Raw genomic sequence first — 24,874 nt, forward strand, 5'->3', positions numbered from 1 at the left:
GAACACCCAGAGCTCATGAGAGCCCCCGTACCATGGTCGCAGTGTATTGAAGGGAAAGGTCAGACTAACACCAGCCCAGGGAAGAGGCCCATGGGGCAGGGCCTAGGGCCCCAACCCGGAGCAGCCAGGTGTCCTCTCCGTGTGTAGCCGGCAGCAGTGTGACAGCACGCATGGAGGCTGCCGACCAGGGGAGCCCTGGCCTTTGTGTCCCAGGCCATCATCTGGCCTCCAGGACATAGACCAGGTGGCTGCCTGCATGGTGGACCTCAGCCTTCAGCCCACTGGGTGGCTGAGCTGATACTGCGTGGCCCAAAGCCCCCACCCACGTCACTGTCAGACTGTTTGCTGGGGCCTGAAGCCCCGGGAGAAACAAGGATGCTGGCCTCAGGCGAGATGTCTACGGGCGTGGCTGCCACCTCCCCGGGGCTGCGGGCAGGGCCATCCTTGGTACTCCCCAGGCTGGTGCAGCCCGCAGCAGGCAGGCCTGCTTACTGCGGAGGCAGAGGCCCTCCTGCCTGGCCTCGGGGGCCTTCCTAGCCTTTGTGCTCATCCTGGGTGTCCTGGTTTGGGGACCTTCTGTGAGAGCTTCAGAAGCTACCTGGTGGGCCGTGGAACAACTCCTCAGGGACAGCACCCTGAGACACCCAGAGGGACCACATCCTGTGCCACCACCCACATGTGTGGCTGAGCACATGCCAAGCCTGGAATCTGCCACATACCTGTCACTCAGTCCACATGTAGTTGGGGGTGGCACAGAGTCTGGGGCAGTCAGGGGCTGATGTTTGACCTGAGATCCAAGGAGGAGGGGTGTTATCTGGATCCAGGGGAAGGGTCCCCAAGGAGGGGCATGGGGCCAGTGTCAGCAGCAGAGCTCCGGGAGAGGCAGAGACCTTGGGAAGACGGTGCTGTCTTCAGCTGGGTTACCTGGGTGTTAACTGGCTATGCCACACCACAGGTCACTGGGTGGAGTTACTGAGTGGGGCTGGGTGGTGACCAGAATTCCAGGACTGTTTGGGTGACAACTGCAGATTCAGGGCCCTCACCTGGAGGGTGGCCTGGGCCAAGGTGATGGTACGTAAGAGGCACCAGCCCTGTGCTCAACGTGGGGCAGCACTAGGCAGGGCCCGGCATGTTTGGAGCTGGAGAAGCCGCATGTAGTGCAGGGTAGGGTGGATGCATGCACAGGTGAGGGTGCAGGTGTGGGCACAGGTGCAGGCAGAGGAAAGGGCAAGACTCCTGTCTCCCAGCTGGACAGACATGGAGCTGTCCAAGATCTCTCCCCCTGAGCCCTTCCTGGTCTCCCTTGGTTCTGGGCAGGTGAAGCGGGCTGTGGTGCAGGTGATCAGTGCCATGGCCCACCACGGCTACCTGGAGCAGCCTGGAGGCGAGGCAATGATCGAGTACATTGTGCAGCAGTGTGCGCTGCCCCCTGAGACGGAGGTAAGGGAGTGCGGCCTCACCCACCTGCTTGGGCCACAAGCCTGTCGTATGTTAGAAGCTGCTGGGCACTTGTGGGTGAGTGTGAATAAGTCTGGGCCTGTGTGCAGCAGCTTTTCTCCAGGTGCCTCTGCGTCTGGGCACTTCACTTCCTTAGCCGCCAGGACTGGGAAAGCAGAGGCCAAGTAGATACGTGGCTCTCTGGGGTGTTGTCCATTCCAACGTCACTAAGCAAATCCCAGTTCCTTTTCTGGAGGGTGAAGTGGACTGTGGTGAAAACAAAAGAGGCCCCCAGTGTCTTCGCCGTTAGCCACACAAGCCTGTGGCGAGCACGGTGACCCGGGGGCCTCCTGCTCTGGGCTGGGCCTCCTCGGGTCCACAGTGCCAAGGCTAGGGCTCCATATCCCCAAACGAGACCCCTTCATTTGTGTTGAAATCCTCGTTCTCCCAGGGCGAGTGGATGCCCAGCCATGGGCACTGACAGCCAAAGGGAGCCCAGCTCAGGGCTCTTCCCACAGGCCTCTGGGTGGAGCGTGGGGGCGTCCACTGGCCCATTTGGCCAATTTCGACCTCTGTATCTTCACCAGTTCCTCAGGCATAAACTAGAGAGAATCAAGACCTCTGGTTTAGTCTGTTAGCCCCCAATATTTTGGGATTTGAAGCTCTCTCTTAATATTAGAAAATTTATAGACTCCCATGGTAAGAACTGTACTTGTAATTCCTTTGCATAAAGAAGGTTGTACTACGAATTCTATAATTCCTTGTCAATGTTTTATATAGGAGGGAATTTAACAAATTTAAATGATTTTGAAAAGAGCAGTGGCCGTGTGTGTGGAGCTTCCTGCTTGGCGGATGGGAGCAGGGTGCACATGTGGGGGGCCAGCATGTCAGTCTGTCTGCCTTTTTGTATGCTTCAATAAAATGTTAGGTGTTATTAGCATGTTAAATAAAGTGATAAAATGTTCTTGAAAGGAAACAAATGACTTGCCTCTCTTTGACAAGTCGGCCTTGGGGCAGCCAGCCTGGTGGTGTGCAGGCCAGAGCAGGGCCACCGGGCGCCAGGGCATTGGCAAAAAGCTGTGCTGGTTCTCGGTCCCCCTAGAATGCTTTAGAGAAGTGTGAGCCCAAGATTCAAAGTATTTATTATTATTTTACTCTTTGATCTGTACTTTGTTTTTTCTACCCAATGTCCTTTTAAAGACAGTTACTGAAGTGTAATTTGCACACAGTAGAATGTGCCCTTTGAAGTGTGCCGGTATGTGCCATTTGGCAAGTTCACAGTCACGCAGGCTCTATCACATCAAGACCCAGAACATCCCAGCATCTCCAGGTCCCCTTTGCCTCCTTGCGGCCAGGCCTCCTCCACTCTGAGGCCCTGGCACCTCTAGTTTTCTTTCCCATGGCTCACATTCTGCAAAATGTCATCCAAGTGGTGTAAGACGGTGTGGAGCTCTTGAAATCTGACTTCTTTGATATTTGAGGTCATCTGTGTTGTCAGTTCTATCAGTAATCTGTCCAGTTTTACTGCTGAGTGGCACTCCATCATATGGATGTACCGCCGTTTGTTTATGGAAGAACATTGAAATTGTTTCCAGGTTTGGCAGTTATGAAAAAGCCACCATGACTGCTGGTGTGCAGGTTTCTGCAAGAGGATCTGTTTGTACACTGGGGTAGACACCCAGGTATGAGATCGCTGGGGCAAATGGAAAGTATATGTTTAACTTGGTAACAAACCTCCATGCTGTTCTCCAAAGTAGCTGCACCATTTTGCATATCCTCCAGCAGTGTGTGAGAATTCCTGTTACCCGCATCCTTGTTAGCACGTGGGGGCTGTCTGTCTCTCTGTTAAGCCATTCTAATAGGTGCTGTCCTACTGTGGGTTTAGTTTGCATTTCACTGATGACTGTTGGCATTGACCATCTTCCCCTATGCTTGTTTACCACCCATGTATTCCTTTAATTAAGTGTCTATTCATATCTTTTGCCTGTTTTTAGATCGCATTGTTTGTTTCCTTATTATTGGCTATCGAGCATTCGTTATAGATCCTGGGTTCAAGTTATTTATGAAATTTGTGGTTTGTAAATATAGTCTGACAAGGTTTTTGCATGTTTGTCTTTTTATTTTCTTAAGTGTCTTTCAAAGAGCAGAAGCTTTAATAATTTAGAAGTCCAGCTTATCAGTTTTTTTATTTATGGGTCATGCTTTTGGTGTCTTAGCTAGTAAATACTTGCTTTAACCCAAGGTCACAAAGACACTCTCCTGGTTTTTTTTTTTCTAGAAGTTTTAATTTTCAGGCTTTACATTTAGGTCTTTAATCCTTTTTGAGTTACTTTTTGCCTGAATGTGAGGAATGGGTTGAGGTTCATTGTTTTGCATATGGATATCCAGTTGTTCCAGCACCACAGATTGAAAAGACTCTTCTTCGTACACTGATGAATTGCCTTTGTATCTTTGTCAAAAATCAAGTGGCGTCATGGCCTCTCTGTTTTGTGGCGCTGATCGGCATCTGTCCTGTTGGTGGAGCCACACTGGTCTGTATCGTTATGTAACGTTTGAAGTCAAACAGTGTGAGTCCCTCAACTTCAGCCTCCTCTTCTAATTGTTTTTGGCCATTATAGCTACGGTCCCTGTGCCTTTCCATATAAATTTTAGAGTTATCTTGTTGATTTCTGAAAAATAAGCCTGTTGGAATTTTGATTGGGATTGTGTTGAATCTGTAGACCATTGTGAAGAATGGAAATCTATAATATCGAGTCTTCCAATCCATGAAAACATTTATCTCTACATTTATTTAGGTCTTCCTTAATTTCTTTCTGCAGTATTTGTAATTTTCAGCATATATTTTGTTAAATTTGTAACTTATGTTTTTAGTGCTATTATAATAGTATAGTTAGTTTTATCGACTTCAGTCTCCAATTGTTCATTGCTAGAATATAGAAATGCAATTGTTTTTTACACATTGACCTTATATCCTATGGCCTTGATTTTTATAGATTCTTTGGGGTTTTCTACATAGTGCATCATGTCGTCTTCTCATAGATCTACTCTTGCTTTCAAACCTGAATGACTTTTATTTATTTTTCTTGCCTTATTGCATTGGTTAGAATCTCCAGTATGATGCTAAAAATAAGCGGTGAGAGCAGATATCCTTGTTTGGTTCCTATTCTTAGGGGAACACATTCATTCTTTGAATATTAAAGATCTTGCTGTCAATTCTTTTGTACATAAACTATTGCTTTTTAAATGTTGAATGAACCTTTCAGTACCATGATAAACTGTACTTGATCACAATTTATTATCCTTTAAATATATTGCTGGATTTGATTTGCTAATACTTTGCTGAGAGATTTTGCATCTGTTCAGAAGGAATATTTGTCTATTGTTCCCTTGTAATGTCTTTCACTGGCAATGCTAGAGTCTCATTAAGTGAGTTTTAGACATGTTCCCTCCTCTTCTAATTTCTGGAAGAGTTTGTGAAGATTTGGTATCATTTTTTCCCTTAAATCTTTGGTAGAATTCTTAGGTAGAGCCATGTGGGCCTGAAGGTTTCTTTGTTGGAAAGTTTTTAACCATGAATTCAACTTCTTTAAGAAACAAAGGACCATTTAGGCCATCTGGTTTTCTTGAGTAGCTTTGTTAGTGTGTCTCGGGGTCGAGGGCCCCGAGACCACCTGTATGCTTAGTGATTCAGGACTTGCAGGACTGAGAGGCAGTTGTACTCATGGCTACATCCATGGGCAGATTTCTCATGCTCTCCCAGAAGCTGCCACGCAGAAGACCCTCCCTCCTGCTGCAGGAAATGCCACGACACAAGTGCAAGATTCCTGAGATTCAGGGTCCAAGGTTTTAGTTGGAGGCAGGCCAGGTAGGCGCTTTCTGCCAGCCACAACCACCAAAATTCCAGACTCCCTAAAGGAGAGCAGGTGCTCAGTGCCGCAGGCAGCCAAAACACTCTTATCACTTAGGAAATGTCAAAAGCCAAGTTCCCTAATGTTAAATACTTAAGGTGCCTTGGAAACCAGTATGGCTGGTCGTCAGAAAAGTTAAAATTGGAATTACCGCATGACCCAGCAATTCCACTTCTGAATATATACCCAAAAAGAGTTGAAAGCAAGATCTTGAAGTGAGATTTGTACACCCATGTTCACAGTACCTAAAATGTAGGAGCAACCCAAGTCCACCAGTGGATGAATTTTTCCTCCTTAAAAAGGAAGGAAACTCTGCCACATATGCTACAACATGAATAAACTTTGATAGTTAGCCGATTAAACTTTTACCTACTGGTTTTAGCATCAGTTGATGATTCTCTAACTCCATTCATTTTTCTGTAAATTTTTTTGCCTTCTGTTGTGACCAAGAGCCTTTCCATTCTCGTGTTCGCACATGGGCCAAGGTGGGCTCACAGCTTCTTGTTTCACGAGCTGTAACCCATGGTCTGTGTCGTTGGTCCTGGTGGCACCGAAAGTCCCCACTGAGCCGGCTCCTGTGTCCGTGCAGCGTGTCTCCAGCATCCTTTGAGCCTCCCTTTCCTTTTCGGCACGAGACATTCTAGGCTCGCCTTGACCCAGCTCTGTGGGACCTTTTCAAATGAGCTCCATTTACCGCCTATTTCTGGGGAATTTGTCTCCTTCTTTCTATAAATTTTTCTTGGTCTCCATGTTTATTTCTGTCTAATTCCAGTACTTCTATTAGCTGAATATTAGTTAGTACTTCCATCTTTCATACCTTTTAACTTATCTTTTGTTCTTTAAAAATTCCCCTTTCCTTCTTTTCCCTTGAGGTCTTCAATCTGTTCTTCCGAGTCAGTAGTTTCTTCCTCAGTGGTGATCATGTGTTTCACTATTGATTTCCTGAATCAAATTCTACATGTCATGTGCTACAATCTTGCACATTTTTTTATGGTTCTTGGTTCATACTATTTTTCCACCTTTAGTGTGTTTGGGGTCAGGTTCATGTTCTTTTGTCTGTGATATCATGCCTGCTTCTGATAGGTTTGTGCGCCATCTCTGTGTTCACTGTAAGACAGCTTTCAGTTTCTATTTGGGTTTAGCCCAAAGTTTCTTTTAGGGTATTTAAAGTTTCCTAAGTGAATAGCTTTTCATTGCTATTGTGGATGTGTAATTTATTGCATTGTCTACCTTGAATCTGGCCAGGTTTATTTTTGCTTTTAAGAGTTTGATGAGATGTATTTATTTTTTGTTTTGCCTAATAGACAGTTAGGCTTTAAAGTTGTTCACATGCACTGGGTATAATGTTCTATCTGCATTTTTAGGCATGCTTCAACAATTGTTTTTCAAGCCTAAATATCCCTGTTTTTGCTGTGATCTTTGACTTCTAAGTGAGAGACACTGAAAGTCTCTTGCAGTCTTATGGTTTTGCCAGTTTCTCTTGCTGGTCAGTCTGCTTTTGGTATTTCCAAGAATCAGCGGGGAGGCTCGGACAAGGCGTCGGGAGGGCTCCCGAGGGGCTTTGCAGTGCTTCTCACCAGAGAGGACGCCAGGCGTCTCACGGGAGCCGCCAGCCAGGTCAGCTGCTCCCGACGGCAGGTGGAGTTTCCTTAGGCAGTCGTCACTGGCACAAAGGCCCTCTCATGTCTGTGGTTGTCGGCATTGCCGAAGTCAGGGATAAAGTTAGCTCTTTCGGAATTGGTGTCTTACAGGACGGGCTCGGGTTTTCCTTTAGTTTGGAGACCAGAGCTAAGCCAGTGAGCCTGTTGCCCTGGGCTAGTTCAACACATGCATTTCCCGCCAGGGGCAGACACCTGGGTGTCGCCCTGGGGGAGGCTGGGCAGGGTCTGTCCTGCTTCCAACAGGCTGTGTCCTCGTGGCCACGTCCCCCACATGGGCTCCTGCCTTGCCCCCTGTCCCCTGTCCCCAGTCTCAGCAGCTGGGCCCTGACGGGGAGGACCTCGTGGCCGACAGCGTGCGGGCTGTCAGCGTCAGCACGCTCTACCTGGTCAGCACCACCGTGGACAGGATGAGTGACGTGAGTGTGCAGTCCCGCCCACACCTGCCCCGGCATGCACACCCAAGCAGCTGGCCCTCGAGCCCCTGGCCCCGCCTGGTGACTCTGGACCCGGCAGTGGGGAGCCTCGGGGGCACTCGGGTGGCCTTGCTCTCAGCACTGGCCAGGCCTTCGTGAGCCTGCAGTGAGGGCTCTTCTAAGGCTGTTGCCCTGGCTGCCGGTGCTTCTGAGCCGCTGTCCACCAGAGACAGACCATAGCTATGCCTACAGGTCCTCTGGCCATACCTGCTCGAGTTCCTCACCCCTGTGTGTTTCACCGGGGCGCTGACCCCGCTCTGCAGGAGCCTCGTGCACCTGGCCCAGAAGAGGCAGGAGGCAGGGGCCGGTGCCCTCCTCATCCAGTATGACAGCAATGGTGCGCCCTGCCCGCTTTCCCCAGACTCGGACCTCACTGCCCCCCGTCTCCACCCTACCCCAGCCCCAGCTCTGGCCCTCCTCCCACCCTGCCCCCACCACAGGGTGCAGGCAGCCCCCTGAGTGTTTCCTGGCCCCCTTTCCAGCAGCCCTCCCGTCTCCCTTCGCCATAACCACAAGACTTCTGGTGAGCATCCTGCTTCAGTATTTTGCGCCTAATGCACACTGGCTGCATCCCCTCCCGATGGGCATCAGGACGGGAGCAGGCTGTGCCCATGTCCCCGTGTCCCCAGGCTGCCTCTCAGTAGGGCCAGGTGCTCTGGTGGGGCTGTGGGGAGCTACCCACCTGGTGGGCGGGTGTTGTAGCCCTGGGCGGGCCCGAGCCCCCACTCCTCAGGCTCCCTGCCTCCCTCAGACTGTGGCCTCCAGCCCCTACGTGGGGGGTGGCCGCGGAGTGGCCTCGCTGCGCCTCCTCAGTGTCCTGCATCAGAATATCCACCCTTTGCTGGGCCAGCAGTGGGCAGCAGCCATCGCCCTGCTGCTGAAGTGCCTGGATGGTAAGGCCCCGGGAGGTGGGCGGTGCCTGTCCATCTGTGGCCCTGCTTCTGCCAGCCTGCCTCAGACCTGGCCTGTGGGGACCAGGGCCCTGTCAGGCAGAAGAAGCAGTTTCTACTGTGGTGTAGGGAAGGGCCCCCACGCTGGGTGGCACCTGGTGGCACCTGGGATGTGGACTCTGCCCTGGGGCTTCCTCTGTGCCCGGGGAGGGTGGGACTGGCCCTTGGGGGGCTCTGGTCAGGGTTTGGGGCTGGTGAGCGTGCTGGGGCAGGGTTCTCGGAGCTCTCTACTCCTGCCGGCTGCGATGGGCTGAATGTGTGACTGGCCATTTCAGAATATACCGAGGAGACCCTGTCACAGAGGGAGTGGGAGGAGAAGCTGCTGACGGTGAGAGGGCCAGGTGGAGGGCGTGGTCTGTCCTGGGGTGGGCGTGGGCGTGGGGGTCCTTCTGGCCAGGGCAGCAGATGTGTCAAGGGGCTGGGGGAGGGGCAGGAGGACAGGTGGGTGTCCCGGGGTGAGGGGACTGTCCGTTGCCCTTTCAGATTGCCCACCCTGCTGTGACAGGGCCAAGTCTCAGGGACTCTGAGCTGCCCTGGCCATGAAAGCCACTGTCCTGTCCCTGCCCAGCCCAGAGCCATCTGCACCCTCAGTCGGTTGCATGTTGACCACCGAGGGTTTGCTCTGCCTGGGCTCAAAGGTCATCTGCAGACTCTGCGAAGCCTTGGTGCAGGACCACCCTGAGGTCACTGTGCATGACCCTCCGGGCCTTAGGCTCCTGGCCTCACCATTTGGCTCCTGCCCGCAGTTCCTTCGGGACACCCTGGTCGTTGTGTCTGATGACACATGGATCTGCCGGCTGAGCCTGGAGATGTGCAAGCAGCTGCCCTGCTACAACAGGATGCCCCAGGAGAAGGTGCACTGGGGGGTGCGCCCCTGGAAGAGATCAGAGGATAGCCTGTCCTGGGGTTCTGGACATGACCCTCAGGCTCCGAATTCTTGTGCCCTGACCCTGCATTACTTTCAGCTTGAGCCTGCTCGGGTATCCCCTGTGGGCCTGGTAGAGCCAGGGGAGAAGGCGTTTGTGTCTCCTCTTCATGGCTGATTCCTGGGAGATGCGGGACCCACAGCCCCACCCTCTGTTCAGTTGCTGCCCAGAGCTCACCAGGTCCTTGTGTTGGCCAGGGACGTGGGCTCCTGACGGCCCCTCCTGCGCCCCAGTGGCCGTGTGGACACTGCCAGGAGCAGCCCCGTGGTGGTCTGGACATCCTTCCCTCGGGGGCGTGGCATGACCACACTGCCGGCTTTATTGTAGAGCTTCCTGTATAAGTGCATAGGAACCACCCTGGGCGCCACCTCGAGTAAGGAGGTGGTGAGGGGGCAGCTGCGTGAGCTGCTGGAGGCAGCCAGCTCCCAGGAGGAGGCCGAGCGCGAGGTGAGCCCCAGGCAGGCGGGCGGGCGGGCGGGCCTGTCTCAGGCTCAGCCTGTATGGGCCAGGCACAGCTGTCCTGGGCTGTGTGCACGCGTGCCCCGGCCCAGGCGTGTGGGCACTGTTGCACCTCCCCAGGACCTTGCCTGTTGTTTTGGGATCTGTGCCATCTCCCACCTGGACGACACCCTAGCCCAACTGGAGGACTTTGTAAAGTCAAATGTGTTGAGAAAATCCATTGGCATTTTCAACATTTTTAAGGTACAAAGGTCAGGCTGACAGCTTGGGGCAGTTCTGGGTGGGACTGGGAATTTCGTCTCAGCCTCAACTCCCTATGTTTTGAGGGCCTGGGAGGTGGAGGTCCCGGCGCTTTGGGGCTCAACGTTCCCTGAAGCCTGCCCATGGGGCAGGGAGGTAGCCTTTGGCCTCCACTTGTGGGCAGAGTGTGTGGGCCCTTCCCAGCTGGTGACACGGGGCATGCAGCCCTCTGCCCCCGCCAGCCCCACAGTGATGGGCTTGGGGCAGCAAGAGTGGCGTGTCCCTTGGTAGCCAGCTGAGGCTTCGTTCTCGCCCAAGCCTGACTCCAGAGGGACTGGCCACCCCGCCTGCCCCCGGCCTTTAGGCCTCAGTGTTACGGTGTTTGGTCTCAGTGCCGGTCCCAGTGATGGGACCCCAGTGCTGGGCCAGGTGTGTGGGAACTGCCCACCATGCTGTGTGCACAGGTCCAAACAGGCCCCTGTGCAAGCTGCCCCAGTGGGCGGCAACCCCAACTCTGGCCTTTCTGTTGTGCCCCAGCTCCTGCTCGCCCCCCCACCTTAGCCCCTACTTGGCCCTTTCCTGTCTGCCACTTGGTGCCCAGCAGGCCCTCACCTGGCCAGGCTGGCCTGTCCTGCTGTCCCTGTGGAGGGATGCCCTGGGGTGTGCCAGTGCTGCCCCCCAGCCCGGGCTTGCCTCCAACTTGCTGACAGCCGCACGCCTGTGCCAGAGGGACTGGGGACTCTTCCCCAGGGCTCCCCACTGGGGCTGAGGTTAGCTCATCTCGGACATGCTGCCGACTCTGGCCACTCAGGACCGAAGTGAGAGCGAGACGGACAAGGTGAAGAGCGCCCTGATCCTGTGCTACGGGCACGTGGCGGCCCGGGCCCCCCCTGAGCTGCTGCTGGCCCGGGTGGAGTCGGACATCCTGCGGAACATGTTCCAGTGCTTCAGCACCAAGGCGGGTGCCCGGGCAGTCCGGGTGGGGGCATTGCACCAGGCCACAGTGCGACTCACTTTGTTGTTTGTTGTTCAGGTTCTGGGAGTGAAGGTAGAGACCAAGGTACAGTGTGCCGGGGTGACGGGTGAGCTGCACCTGCCCTCTCTCCTCTGGGCTGTGGGCTCCGGCAGAGCCTGTGGAGGGGCGGCCGCGGGGCACCTCCCGGGCCTCCTGGGCCCAGTCCAGGGGGAGGGCGTTGAGGAACTCCCGGCCTGCCCCCACGTACTGAGGGGCCGGGAGCCCGCTCTGCCCTGGGCTCTGGGTGGTGGGTGGGGAGCCACGGGCCACAGGCCTTCTCCTCAGCCCCTCGTGCTCATGGGGGCTCACCACGAGGGGAGGGCCTGGGTGAGCTCTGAGGCACGGGCAGCGGTCTCTGGCCTCACTGACATTTCCCTTCTGGAACCTCGGCACCAGCCTGCAGCCTCCATCTGGGAGCAGCCCGTGCCCCCTTGGGTCTCCTGGGGTTGGTGGGTGGGATGCAGGGCTAGTCTGAGAGGCGTGCCTTTTCCCAAGCCCTTGAGCATTCGGGCGCTCAGCCACACAGCAGGGTCTGCCCAGGGCTGTGGTGGCCCCCAGGCCTGGTCCAGGCAGAGAGAGCTGGGTGCCTCAGGGGCCCCTCACAGACCCCTTCTCTGTCCTGTGGCTTCAGTGATAGCTGGATGACTGGCTGGCAGGAAGCAGAGGGAAGGGAAGGCATGTGCCCTGGCCTCTGCTGCTGTTGGCAGCTATCCATTCGGGGCTGAGCCCCATGGCCAAGGGGCAGCGGCCTGCCCTCAGGACAGAGCTGCACAGGGGGCAGGCGCCAGCGGCCCTCTGCAGCCCTGTGTCTCGCCAGGACCCGGCCCTGAAGCTGTGCCTCGTCCAGAGCCTGCACATGGCCACCCAGGCCATCTGCAACAGCCCGCAAGCCGGCTCCTTCCACTTCTCGCAGAAAGCAGAGCTGGTGGCACACTTGGTGGTGAGCTCGGGCTGGGTCCCAGGACAGCTTCGAGGGTGCCAGCACAGACAGGGCAGGTGGGCCGGGGCAGGACGCAGAGGCCTGCAGTGAGGGGCCCCAGCACCCCCTGGGGTTGAGGACAGAGTCAGCGTGTAGCCAGCACTGACCGGAAGACTGACTGGGAGGGAAGCTGGCCCTTTGGCCCCGGGCTGAGTTGTGTGGCCCCACCCCTAGGAGTTCATCAAGGCCGAACCCCCAGACTCCCTGAGAACACCTATTCGGAAGAAGGCCATGCTCGCCTGCACTCACCTGGTGTATCCTTGATGCAGGCTCAGGGACCTATCTGTGCATGAGTGCTGGGCATGGGTGCTGTGCCGCTCAGAGAGTCTCCACCCTTAACTCCGCACTCAGCTCCCTGGGGCCCCCGCTGGAAGAGCAGGCCAGGGTGGACATGATCCGTGGCTGCCTGCACAGCGTCATGGCTGTGCTGCCCGAGCCCGAGGGGCAGGATGGTGGCCAAGAGGTATCACCACGGGCCCCCTCCCATGTGCCTGCATCTTGGGGGGCAGCAGGAAGGCCTCTGTGGGTGGCAGGGACCCTGGAGGTGGTGCCTCACCTGCTCCCAGTGCCTCTACCTGGACACCATGCGCGCCCTTGAGGATTTGCTGACGAGCCTCCTTCAGCGGAACATGACCCCCCAGGGCCTGCAGACCATGGTGGAGGTAAGCGGTGGCGCACACGCGGCCCCTCACCTGGTTCCCTTTGCCTTTTGCCGCCAGGCGCTGCAGGGACAGTTCTGTGCTCTCTGCTCATGTGGGTGTGGGGGTTCTGAGCAGACAGGTGTGCACATGGGGGTGGGCCCTGATGCAGGTGGGGGCCTGGCCTGTTCTCGCCTCCCCTCAGTCACATGCTGGGGTGGAGAGACGACAGGTGCCCCAGACACGAGCTTCCTGGCCCCCTGGGGAACGGGCATGTGGTGGCTGTGTTTCCAGCACTGTGGGAGGTAGGGGTGGGACCCACCTGCTTCCAGGAGCACCCTGTACCTCTGTGGGCCAGGCCAGCAGGACAGAGTGACAGGGCAGAAGAAGCTGCAGCGGGTGACCTGCTCTGACCGGGCCCGCTGGCCCCACAGCCAAGCAAGGCAGGACCACGACCCGCCGGCGCGCACAGGCTTCTGCTTCCTGGCTGGCCTGAGCTGCCCCTGTGTGAAGCCCCCTCTTTCCCAGCACCTGAGGCCGTGGATCAAGTCCCCTCAGGGCCACGAGCGGGCGCGGGCTCTGGGCCTGAGCGCCTGCCTCCTGCAGCACCTGCGTGAGCACCTGTACATCAGCGTGAGTACCCAGGTCCCGCTCCTGCTCCTCTGGCCGGGGACTCTGCAGCCTTTGCACCCAGGGCCCCTGCAGGCTGCCCTTCCTCTGCCTGCGGCCCTAGACTCCTCCTGGACTCCAGCAAGTCCCGGGCCCTCTTGGGGAGGTGGGTGGAGGACCTGTCGGAGCCAGGAATCGTCCTCAGGGCTGGCCACTCGGTGTCGAGTCTGACGGGCACCCTCGTCCTCAGCAGCCCACACCTCAGTGGGTCTGACGTGTGCCATGTCCACCACGTGAGCGCAGGGCGACGGGCAGTGGGGTCAACGGGAATGAGGACGCTCGACGCAGAAGCAAGAGCTTGGCAAGGGCAGAGGGGCCTGGGCACAGGGATGCCGCGGAGGAGGCGGACACGGGGGCGGTGGTGGCCCGTGGGAGGGGCTCCCCTTCGCAGCTGCACAGTCACTGTGCGTTTCAGTATTTCCAAGTAGCTGGTATCACACTGTCTCAGAATTCCACCATGTTCTGCAGGCCATGAGTCCAGCTGATTGTAGCGCACGCTGGACACGCCCTAAAGTGCTGGCTGCAGTTTTGGTGGTGATCGCATGGAGGTGGCAGATTGATTTGCTTAGCAAGCCCTTTAAGAGCAGGTCTCTGCGCAGGCCCTTGGGGCCCTCGGACACAGCAGGGCTGTGGCCTGCAGATCCCCCGGCCGTTGCTGTCACCAGGTAGCCTTCTCCTGGATTGCGTTTGAGGGAACCTGTGGACCTGGAGTGCAGGGACCACATGCTCCCATCACCCCCACGCCGATCCCGGCTGTGTGCCTCTCGGTGGCGAGCATGTCCTCTGACGCCGGGAGCACTGCCTTCCACCCTCAGCGGTGCAGCGCCTTCTTGCTGCGCTGCCTTCCAGAGCAAGGTGGGGGCTGGCGGCAGCCCCGGCCGGCAGACGGTGTCACTGTTAAGCATGATGCCTGACGGGGTTGGCAATATTTATTTCTTATATTCCAGAAACATCCATCTGTTTTAATGAGGACTTTTCATTAGGAATAACTAGATGCTGTCGGATAACTTTCTGTTGTCGGTCAGGGTGATTGTAGGCTTTTTCCCTTGGTGGTTTGTTTTTTTCTAAGCCCCAGAGTGGAGATGGCACGGACGTGGCGGAATCTGCACGTGCCCAGCTGGGTTTTTCCACTCCCTGCCTTCGTGGCCTGCTTTTCACATACTCCTGGTCCAATGAAAGTTCGTCTTCACGTGCCCAGTGAGGCACCTGTCCTCTCTTGGGAAGCAGCAACTGGTCCCCTAGGCCCTTTGTCCAGCCTTCTCTCCTCCAGGGAGGGCCCCTTCTGGAAGGCGCCTGCACGGGGCTGGGGTGGGCAGGCCGAGGGTCGGGGGTGCTGGGGCAGGTATGCAGCAGGAAGTAAGGCCATCTAAGGGCTGGGCAGTTATAAAGGCTCCATGTTTGAGGAGAGAAGAAAAGTCTCTGAATGGGGGGCCAGGACCCAGTCGGGATGAGAAGGGGTCTCCTGCAGCCCCTCACCAGCAGGGCAGACACTTCCCACGAATGTCAGCTGTGTCCGCAGAGCCCCGCCCCCTGCTGCCCATCTTGGCATCCTCCTGCCCGCACACACCTCCCCAGCCCTCCTTCCCTCTTGGAGCCATAGCCCAGGTGTGGCCAGAGCTGAGCAGAGCCCGCAGGCCTGCCTTCTAGTGGGAAAACTCAACAGGGGCTGTGCTGGCCATGGGGAGTGCCCGGGGCTGCCCTCCCAGCCATACTCCTGCCTGTATCGGGGTGAGAGTGCCAGTGGCACCTGCCCACGCACAGCAGCCCCAGGGCCACACCCCCTTCTCTGGCTGCCCCCGCCCAGGGCCCTGCAGCAACTCGCTGTCTGCCTCTCCAGGCCCTGGTGCCCTTCCACAACCTGGGCCTCCTCATTGGCCTCTTCTCCCCACGGTGTGCGGACCTGTGGCCTGCCAGCCGCCAGGAGGCTGTTAGCTGCATCTACTCCTTGATGTACCTGCAGCTGGGCTATGAGGGTGAGCCCCTGGCTGCACAGAGGTGCTGGAGGCACGAGGAGCAGCCTGGGCCTGGGGTGGCCAGGGGAGGCTTCTGCCCGGCTCCACACTCTCTCCTGCCACCACAGGCTTTTCCCGCAACTACCGGGACCCTGTGGTCGAGCAGCTCCTCGTCCTCAAAGACAGCCTCGTGCATCCTGACCCTGCTGTCCTCTCCCACACCTGCCACAGCATAGCCCAGGTACCTGCCGGGGCGTCTACACAGGGGAGGGGGCGCTGCCTGGGGCCGAGGGGGACTCAGAGCAGCCCCTGCGCCTGGTGGGTCCTGCAGGGTGTACGGGCCATGGGCAGGTTTCTTTCAGTCACTGTCTGACAACCACCTCCATCTGCCCTGCGTGGGGCCTGCCCTCCAAGGCGCAGAGGGCAGGGTGTGGTCCGGGGCTCAACCCTGAGCCCCTCACCAGGGCAGCGGTGTTATACCATGTGGGTCTGGAAGTAGCCCTCGGGTCCAAAGGCTTTCTCTCCTGCAGAGCGGGAAGGGGCAAGGGGGCAACAGGGCCCTTTGGGGTGGGGGGGCGCGGACACTGGGAGGCCATGCCAGGGTGAGTGCCGGGGGGGCCCGGTCCTGGACACCCAGGCACTGGGTGCAGTCACAGCTTTGCAGTACACTGGCCAGCATTTCCCCAACCTTCATGCTGCCTTACTGTGTAATTTCTGGTTGCTCTCAGCTGCTGGGCTGGTGGGTAACTTAGGGTCCTGTGGGGTTTCAATGGCCAGGCCGTCCAGGGCTGCAGAAGACGCTGTCTGCCCTTCCTGATTCTCTGTGTACAGAGAGCCACAGAGTGGCTGCACCGACGGGCCACTCCCAGCTCACCCCACTGGTCAGAGGGCACCTCCAGGAGGCTCTGGCCCGGGACCTGCAGCCACCCTGGGACCACCTTGCAGGGTCCGGGGTCTGGTCCCAGGCAGGAGCTCCTGAACTGGGGAAGGAGGGAGTGGCGGCAGCTTCCCCTTCTACACTGACGCCGGGGCTGCGGGGTGTCAGGCCTGGAGGGGCGGAGCCGCTCTAACTCTTCGAGCACAACTGCCCTCCTAGGTTATTGGGAAGCGCCTCCCACCAGATCAGCTCATCAGCCTCTTGCTAACCACGTTTGAGGGCCTGGGAGACGCCGACCAGAGCTGCTCCCGAGCCTCTGCGGTCATGATCCACTGCCTGCTGAAGGAGCGGGGCGGCGTGCTCCTGGAGAAGGTGAGGGGTGCGGGGCCGGGCTGGTCGGGGCGCCCAACCTCCCTTCCCCTGCTCAGAAGTGGAAGGGCGCAAAGGAAGTCGGCAGGAAACGCAGGTGCTCTGCTGGGGGCCGCTCGTGCCTGCCCGGGAGCCCGTTGGCCACGCCCAAGCAGCTCAGATGGCTGTCTGTAGCTGTCCCCACATGAGCACTGGCTTTGACTGTCAGGCGTGTGTGAAGCAGCCGCTGGGATGTGTGTCCCGTTCCAGGTCCTTGTGGGTCTGAGGCCCCGAGGACCGAGCAGCTGCCAGAGCACGTGCCAGTCCTGAGGAGGCGGGCGGCAGGGCAGGGGTCTCTGCCTGCAGGGCTTTTAAGCTCCATACTCAAGCCCACCAGCACAGAAGTGGGCCTGTCTGGGCAGTGGCCCTGGGGTGGCATGGGCACGCACAAGCAGCCCCGGGGCCCCCCCCCCCCGCCACCCACGGACTGCAGGACGTGACGCTGCCTGGCAGGTGCGCCTCACGGAGATGCAGCCATCCCGCCCCTCACGGCGCCAGTGGGAGGACACCCCTGCTGTCCGCAGACTCGGGCACCTGTCATTCACATGTCACTCCTCCGTGTGAACATGGCCCGGGCTGCGCATCCGCCTGCCTCAGTGGACACCTGGGCAGTCCCCAGCTGGGCTGTCACGTCCGGGTCCTTTGGCCCTGGGGATGCATTTCAGTTGGGGGCATGCCCCGGAGAGCCACTGGGACCCACAGGAGGTGCCCCGTGCAGCGGAGGGGTTTGCCAGGCGGCCTCGGGCAAGGGACACGCCCCTCCCTCCAGCAGCCGGGCTGCCTGTCCTTGCCCGCGGCTCCCTTTCTTCTCTGATGGGTGTTTGATGGCTTCCCCTTGGGGTCTGATTTGCATCTCTGATGGCTTATGAAGTTCAATGCTTTCACGTTTATTGGCCACCTGTCCTGTTTAGTGAGGATACCAGTCTTTTGCCCATTTTTTCTTCTGGATTGTCTCTGCTTTTCGTGTTGATTTGTGGAAGTGTATGACTGGACACAAGTCTTCTGTGGCAAATACCTTCTCAGAGGGATGGGCAGGCGTTTGCTGACGGAGAAAAGGGAGGGGCCCTGGAGGCGGCTGTGTGCCAAGGGGGCTGGTGGCGTGGAGGGCTTGGCAGAGTCAGGGCCCGGGAGGGAGAGCAAAGGGCACAGACGTGACGGTTTGGTTTGCTGGGAAAGGTCTAGATTTTCTTTTGCTTTCTGTGTGGTTCCCCTGGTCAGATCGCAGTGGTAGAAAAGTGCCTGATGGTTCTGTGCCTGGAAGGGGGTCAGACAGGCTGGCGCAGCAGCCATTGGTGGCTCCATGCATGTGTATACAGGGGGCCCTTGAACAACCCAGATCGAACTGTGTGGCTGTGCTTACACATGAGTGTTTTACAATACATTGGGAAAAATTTTTTTAGATTTGTGACAACTTGAAAAAGCACTTTCCTTTTCTTAATTCAAAAAATTTTTGATGTGGAACCCTTCACGAAACCGTGCATCGTCCTTGTGCAGGGCCCATGCTGCGCCGCTGTGCGCCGTTCGCGTTTCAGTGTCTGCGCCGCCGGGGCGAGCGCTGAGAGGCGTCCCCTCTTCTCCAGCTTCCTCCGCTGTGGGAGCGCGGTCTGGGACAGCGACACACAGTGCGGTCTCATCGGTTGTTTGCTATCTGTAGGGCTTTCCGATCAACAGTAGGCGATTAGCAGTCAAGTTTTTAGGGTATGGCAGCTAATGAGGAGTTTCTAATTTTGGGGTGTTGGGAATGCTCCAGAATTGGGGGTGGGGATGGTTGCACAGTCCTGCAAAAACAGTGAAAACCACTGAGTCGTAGGCCTGCAGCAGGTGAGCTGGCGGCATGCGAACCATTCCTTGGCTGAGCTGTTGTGAAGGAGCAGCGGGAAGCAGAGGCCCCGCCATTGCTCAGCAGCAAGGGGAGGAGCCGCCCAGGGCTCAGGTGCAGGGTCGGGGGAGCCCGGAGCGGGCCAGGCTGAGCCCCTCAGGGGGGACAGTAGGACATGACCTTGTCTGGAACTGGATGGGCCCGCCTGCCAGCCCAGGGGCCCCAGGAGCCTGGGTGGCACCCGCCCGACCGCCCTCCTCGCCCCAGCACAGGGACACTGTGGTCAAGGCTCACGGGAAGCACAGGTTCAAGCTGCCACACACACTGCGGGGTTCTGGATGCTGAAAAAAGTATTCAAAATCAGAGAAAATATGAAAGATAGACAGACCTGCAGAAACAATTAGAAATTAGACAAGTCACGGGGAAAGAGCCAACATCCAAAAGAACAGAATGCAGGGTAAAGGAAGGAGGAACCTGCACACGCCGTGTCGAGGAGCGGCCGCGTCCCCGCGTGCCGGGGAGCCTGCCGCAGGGTGACAGGCTCCTGAAAGGACGCTGGGCTTACCCGTCAGGGCAGCAGAGGAAGGACAGTCGGGGGCCGGTGAACCATGTCTGGGGCCAAGCATTCATGCCGGCGCCCACCTGCTGTCACCCAGGCCCGCATTTTCAAGGGACCACAGCCCTCGATGGAGAGGCGGGTCTGCCCCTGTGGGAGCAGAGCGTGCATGGGGGATCCCGGCCATGTGTGCCATCTCTTCTGGCAGACTAAGGAGCAAGACCCCGCTCAGCTGGGTGGGAGAACCGCTCGGAGCTCAGCAGCCCCTTGCTGTGATGCAGAGGAGCTGACGTGGCAGGGGCGGGTTCTCTCCTGGGGCAGCTGCCGGGTCAGGGAGATGTGTCTGGGCACGGGAGAGCGTGGGGTGCGGCAGAGGCCCAGGTCCTTTGAAGGCCAGCAGCACCAGAGGTCCTGAACAGAAGCGCTTGTCATCGAGTCCACAAGCCCCTTGAGCGATACCAGGCTGGCTCTGGGGAGGCAGCCCCCACAGCTGTACCTCTGCTGGGCAGCGTCGGCAGCGAGGGCCACTGTGCTCAGGACCAGTGACCCTGGGTGCACAAGGGGCCCGTGGTGAGGCCTTTGCCTGGACGGCCTTCTCAGCACACCGGGTCAGCTGGAGGCTGGTCAGGGGCTGCGGAGTCCTCCCCGCCCGCCCCACGTGCCTGGGCTGGGGGACAGGCTGCCTGCAGCCTTGCTCTGCCTGTCCTTCTGCCTGTGGGCCGCACCCAGCTTCTAGGCAGCAGCTGGAGGCCAGGCGTCCTGGGGGCTGTTGGCCCCAGTGCTGACCCAGCAGACTCGCCTCCTGCTGCGCCAAGTGCCCCAGTGCCGCCAGCCAGTGGGGAGGGGCTCTGGCCTCGTGGGATGGCTGCAGGCACAGGGGTGCCCCGGGGCCTGACTGCCATAGCTGTGTGGCCGCAGGTGCCCGAGATCGTGAGCGTGCTGCGCTCCAAGCTGCAGGAGACCCAGGAGGAGCAGGTCCTGCAGGCTGCACAGCACAGCGTGTGCCTCCTGGCCTCCCAGCACCGAGCAGCCTTGGTGTCCAGCCTCCTGGGCAGTCCCCTGCCGTTCGACAGGTATCCAGCACCCACTGGCCTGCTGGGGTGGACAGGGCCCCAAGCCTGCCATCCCCCTACCGCATGAGGGCCCTGGACTGGGTGGGAGGCCGGCCAGGGGTCCCTGTACCTCCCCTGTGGGCCTGAAGCTGCCCGGAAGGTTGTCTGTTGACCCCAGGTTTCAGGCCCTTGGCACACTTTTGTGTGCTCTGCCATCCCTTCTCCACGGCGTGGCCATCTGCACAGAACCCCCCCAAGCTGGGCCACCCTCCAGCTCCCAGCACCCGTGCTTCCCACAGAGACCCCTGCCCGAAGCCCGTGCCCTGTGCCTGACTCTGCACAGCTGTCCCCGTGTCACCTCATGCTCCTGGGGACCCCTCCAAGTGCACAGGGTTCAGGGCGACCCCTGCTGCCTGCCTGCTGTCATCAGAGGTTCTCTGCCTGGCCTTGATCTCGGCGTTGCCGGCGTCCCGTGGCACCCCCTCCGGCTTCTCTGCAGCGTGCTGGCTTTGGGTGCTCGGCACAGTTGCCCTTTCTCTTCCTGCCCTGTGTAGTCACGGGCAAGTGCAGAGTCGACTGCGCTTGGAAACGGTTTTGCAGGTCCCCCGCCGGGCCACCAGCCTCCTGGGTGCCCCCACAGCATGGCCCATCCTTGCCCCCGAGTGTGCCATCCACGGCATGTCCCTGGCATCTCAGTCTCTCTCCTGCCTGAAGCATGTCCCCCTATGTGGGCAGACCTTTCTCCCTGCCCTTTACTGCCGGCTCTGCTCACCCCCTGGCAGCTGCTTACAGACTCCTGGGGTCAGAGGATGGCGGGCCCTCTCATCTGAGGTCTCGCTGGAGCTGAGCTGGTGGGCATGAGGGTGGGGGTGCTGGACCCAGGCCCAGCAGGGGCCTCGAGGTGACCATCCTCCCACTCTGCTCCAGCCAGAGCTGCGCCCTGTGGCGGGCACTGGCCACAGAGCCCAGCCTGACCACACCCGTCCTGGGGCTGCTGCTGGAGAGGATGAGCAGAGATGCACCCTTCCAGGAGAGCCGGGCCTCCCTGCTGAGTGGCTCTCCCAGCCGCGTGGCCACCCTGCTGCCCCTCGTGGTGAGTGGGGGCCCTCTCCTGACGAGGGGGCCGCTGGCAGGAGGGCCCCATGGAGCTGGCACGCTCGGAGCTCCACCTTGTGAAGGCCCCACAGGTGCTGGTCCCCAGAGAAGGCCATTCTGTTGCATCCCCTGGAAAAATTATCCTGGCTTGGCAGTGTTTTCGGCAGTAAAGCAGCTGTGAGCGTCCTGTCCTCCCCTTGCTAAGGAACCGAGAACAGGCGGCTGAAGGCCCGTCCCCGAGGCAGCCTCCTGCTCCAAGGGCCCTCCCTCCCTGAGCCCAGGCCTCTGGGGCCTCCAAGGCCCGTGGCACACGCACTGGCGGATGCCGAGTGGCTGGGTCCTGGTGCAGGGCTGACCCTCTGCTGTGGCCGGCCCCCCGGAGATGGCTCTGGGGCCAGCCTGAGGACGCCTCTGTCCACAGGCCACCTGCGCACTGTGTGAGGTCATGTCCGCCCCGGCGTCCGGGCCCGCCGTGCTCGAGCTCTACCCCCAGCTGTTCACGGCACTCCTGCTGCGCATCAGCTGCACCCTGGGCGTTCGGCTGCCCCAGAACCTGCAGGCCAAAGAGAGGGGGGGTGCCAGCCCGGCTCCAGTCTCCAGGAGCTTCGAGCCCTGCAGGTAACTCACCTCCCACTCCCATGTGGGGCATGAGCCCAAGTGTGCATCCTGACTGTGTGCCTCTGGCACTGTGTACAGCTTCCCAGCTCCCCTGGCAGTGAGGGTGTGGACCCTGGGAGAGCCCACGAGGGTTGGGGGCTTGGGGACTTGGCCCAGGAGCCAGATTGTGCTGGGGGAGCTGGCTCCTCCCCCTAGTGACAGCCCCGGAACGCTGTCCCTGCTGGGAGCACAGCTTCCTTGGGCCGCCCTCCTCTAGCAGGGCGGGGGTGGCTGGGAAGGCAGTGCAGGTCTCAGGGTGCCAAAGGGGCCTTTTTGGGGACCCTCAGGACAGGCCAGAGAGCTGCCCCTTTCTGAAGAGCTGTGGGGAACCTGGGGTGCAGCCTCAGCCCGTACCTCTAGCTTCTGGCTCTTCTGCATGTGATCAGTGCCCCGCCTCCAGACAGACTCCGCAGTGACCAGCAGCCTCTGGCCCTGTGAGGAGCGCTCAGCCACCACGTCAGCAGGGCTGGCTCTCATTGGGGCTTGGGGTCCTGTGGTTTGTGCTAAATGGGCCCTGGGTCCTGGTCTCGAGGCCCATTCCCAGGCCCACCAAGGTGGCACCTCAGGGCCCCACACACCCCAGCCTCCACCTGAGGCCACAGGGTGAGCAGGAGCTGATGGGGGGGTCCCTAGAGCTGAGAGGCAGTGAGCCTGGCTCCTGCCTTCCTGGGCATCGGGGTTCAGATGTGTCCCTTGGCTGGGATGTACCCCAGTGTCAGTCTGCCCAAACCTGCAGCAGGGCTGCCCACCACAGGACCTGTGCAAAAACTCCAGCAGAGGCTGTGTGCCAGGGTCTGCCCAGCTTGGTATGGACTAAGTGGAAAGTATGAGTGGCCAGTGGACGCCAGCTTGACCGGGCCTGGCACGCCAGGCCTCAGCTCCATGGCCTGTGAGCTATGGGGGCTTGGGCCCCTCTAGGGGCCCCTGGCCACCACCACCCCAGGCTGGGACACACACAGCCAGGCACAGGTCTTGGATCTGATGGCAGCTGCCCACCAGTGATCACACCCTTACAGGCACCACATCCGCAAAAATCCTGGACAGCAGGGTACACGGCCAGGGAGGCACTTGAGGGTAAAGGGCTGCGCTTGAGGGTAAAGGGCTGCACTTCAGGCCCATTAGGGCCAGCCAAGGATTGCCCTGAGCGAGTCCGCCAGCCTGCAGCTAACCCTGGCCAGGTTTCTAGGCCTGGGCAGGGGTGGAGGGATTCCCTGCTGGGACCAGTCCTGCCTGGGCCACACACAGCCCCTCGGCAGTGCGGCCACTGGCTCTCCATGCATCTGTAGCTAGTGGGGGCTGCCCCGCATCCAGGGTGGACACCCCTGACCAGGCCTCCACTGGAATCACAAGGCTTCTGGGACAGTGAGAGCCACCTTCCAGGACTTGCTTTCCGAAGGAGCATCCCAGGGGAACACAGTCTGTGGACACTCAGGGTGGACTCCCTAGGAACCTGTCCAGGCGAACACCAGACCACCCTACAGACATCCCCACAGACTTCACACACCCCCAGGGGTGACCATGGGGGCAGGCGGGCTCAGGGCGGGGGCAGTGGCTGTGTCCACACTGCTGGGCTCCAGGGCAACCACCAGCATCTGCCTGGGCCACTGAGACCTCTGGGTCCCTTGGGCTCCTCTGGCCCTTCAGGCACTGGTCCTTAAGGCCCCTCACTGTCTGGCTGGGGCCTGCCCAGAAGCCTCACAGGCCCGGGGTCACATGCTCCCACACCCACCCTGCTGCCTCCCCAGATTTGTGTGAGGCCCCCGTGCCAAGCCTTCAGCTCACCTCCCCCTGTGCCCAGCAGCTGAGCCATCGTGCTCAGGGGCAGAGCCTGGCAGGAGGGACTGGTGGGCCATGGCTGTTCCCTGTGCCCCAGTGTGAGGTGGCCAGCTTGCAGGGAGGAGGCTGGCACGCAGGTGGGGGCCGCGCCGAGAACCCTGCCGAGCCGTCTCTGGGCCGAGGGTTTGGTGCTAGGCCAACGCTGCCCACCAGCGGCCCTGAAAGCTGGGAGGGTTCACCCACATGAGGGGCAGGCACCAAACCCAGCTGGCCCTGGTGAGTGGTGGCCCCTGTGAGGGTGATGGGAGGGCCGAGTGCCTGCAGGCGCCAGGCGGGGCCTCAGCGTGCAGCTGTCCTCAGTGCCCACCCAAGTGGGAGTGGCTGTGCAAATGTGCAAGCTGAGGACTGCGGGCAGGTGGGCTTCACGGGGCCAGGCCAAGGGGCGGGGCTGTGGACGTGGTCCCTGGAGTACCTGACAACGTCTGGGGAGGAGAACCAGGAAGGCACAGCCCTGCGTGCCTTGAAAGGCTGGTGCAGACACTCGGTCTAGAGGGGCGCCCACCTCCCCCCAGCCACCCCTGCTCTGCCCAGCCCTCTGATACGGGCTCCATCTGCTGCCTGGGTGGGAGTCAGACCCTGGTGTTCTTTTAGGGTTCACTTCCATGAAGGGGCTTGTTTTTCCTTTTTTTATTAAAGGAAGGTCTTTAAGGCAAGTAAGAAAAGCCACTGGTTGTTCCCCTGAAAGCACCAGAGGCCCTTTGCTTGCAGAGGACCTTGGGGACACTGCTGAGCTCTGTCACCCCCTCCTCATCGGAGTTGCAGGGATAGTAGTAGTTGTCACAGCCTGAGGCCAGAGGTCCCAAGTCACCTAGTGGTGCCCACTATGGGGAGGGGAGAGCCCAGGGCCTCCCAGCAACATGTGGCTGGCAGGGCAGTGTCCAGGCTATCCTGGGACCCCTCTACCACGACTGCAGGTCTGTGGGGTGGGGGCGGGGTGGAGTGGCACAGCATCTGGCCCAGTGCCTGCCCCCCCCAAGACAAGCCCACAGGTCCTCGGTTCCCGCAGCTCTGCAGTGGCCGCCCTGCAAGCCATGCTGACCCGAGGCGGGAGTGAGGGTGTGGTGCAGCACATGGGGCTGGAGGGAGGCTGGGAGCTGCTCAGGACTTCAGCCGGGCATGAGGAAGGGGTCACCCTGCTGGCCAGGTAAGTGGGCCACGTGCACCCCCAACGTGTTTCAGGCCAAGTCCTGTTCTAGAAACATCTAGGGGCCCTGGGATCTGCAGGAAGGCACAGATGAGGCCCACCAATGTCACATGGGAGGGAGCT

The 24,874-nt window shown here is 59.3% G+C and overlaps 1 protein-coding gene across 8 annotated transcripts in view; it reads left to right on the top strand.

The window, feature by feature from the left end:
* Positions 1 to 24,874, top strand: part of MROH1 (maestro heat like repeat family member 1) — a 68,799-nt gene that overhangs the window by 41,062 nt on the left and 2,863 nt on the right. For 6 of the 8 annotated variants that reach the window (XM_073230332.1, XM_073230331.1, XM_037023335.2 and 3 more), the window contains 23 exons: positions 1,318 to 1,440; positions 7,315 to 7,422; positions 7,672 to 7,816; positions 7,962 to 8,002; positions 8,231 to 8,372; positions 8,705 to 8,757; positions 9,176 to 9,283; positions 9,683 to 9,802; positions 9,935 to 10,057; positions 10,866 to 11,012; positions 11,088 to 11,114; positions 11,887 to 12,009; positions 12,223 to 12,302; positions 12,400 to 12,511; positions 12,615 to 12,710; positions 13,215 to 13,319; positions 15,193 to 15,328; positions 15,436 to 15,548; positions 16,404 to 16,556; positions 19,886 to 20,040; positions 20,947 to 21,112; positions 21,536 to 21,732; positions 24,614 to 24,751. In XM_073230332.1, the coding sequence (XP_073086433.1) occupies positions 1,318 to 1,440; positions 7,315 to 7,422; positions 7,672 to 7,816; positions 7,962 to 8,002; positions 8,231 to 8,372; positions 8,705 to 8,757; positions 9,176 to 9,283; positions 9,683 to 9,802; positions 9,935 to 10,057; positions 10,866 to 11,012; positions 11,088 to 11,114; positions 11,887 to 12,009; positions 12,223 to 12,302; positions 12,400 to 12,511; positions 12,615 to 12,710; positions 13,215 to 13,319; positions 15,193 to 15,328; positions 15,436 to 15,548; positions 16,404 to 16,556; positions 19,886 to 20,040; positions 20,947 to 21,112; positions 21,536 to 21,732; positions 24,614 to 24,751 (2,711 nt within the window). Of the gene's footprint in view, positions 1 to 1,317; positions 1,441 to 7,314; positions 7,423 to 7,671; positions 7,817 to 7,961; positions 8,003 to 8,230; positions 8,373 to 8,704; positions 8,758 to 9,175; positions 9,284 to 9,682; positions 9,803 to 9,934; positions 10,058 to 10,865; positions 11,013 to 11,087; positions 11,115 to 11,886; positions 12,010 to 12,222; positions 12,303 to 12,399; positions 12,512 to 12,614; positions 12,711 to 13,214; positions 13,320 to 15,192; positions 15,329 to 15,435; positions 15,549 to 16,403; positions 16,557 to 19,885; positions 20,041 to 20,946; positions 21,113 to 21,535; positions 21,733 to 22,058; positions 24,752 to 24,874 lie in introns of all 8 variants that reach the window. The other 2 variants (XR_012128637.1, XM_073230330.1) reach the window with 2 other exon arrangements.

Source organism: Manis javanica, chromosome 2 (genome assembly GCF_040802235.1).
Source record: "Manis javanica isolate MJ-LG chromosome 2, MJ_LKY, whole genome shotgun sequence".
Taxonomy (NCBI): domain Eukaryota; kingdom Metazoa; phylum Chordata; class Mammalia; order Pholidota; family Manidae; genus Manis; species Manis javanica.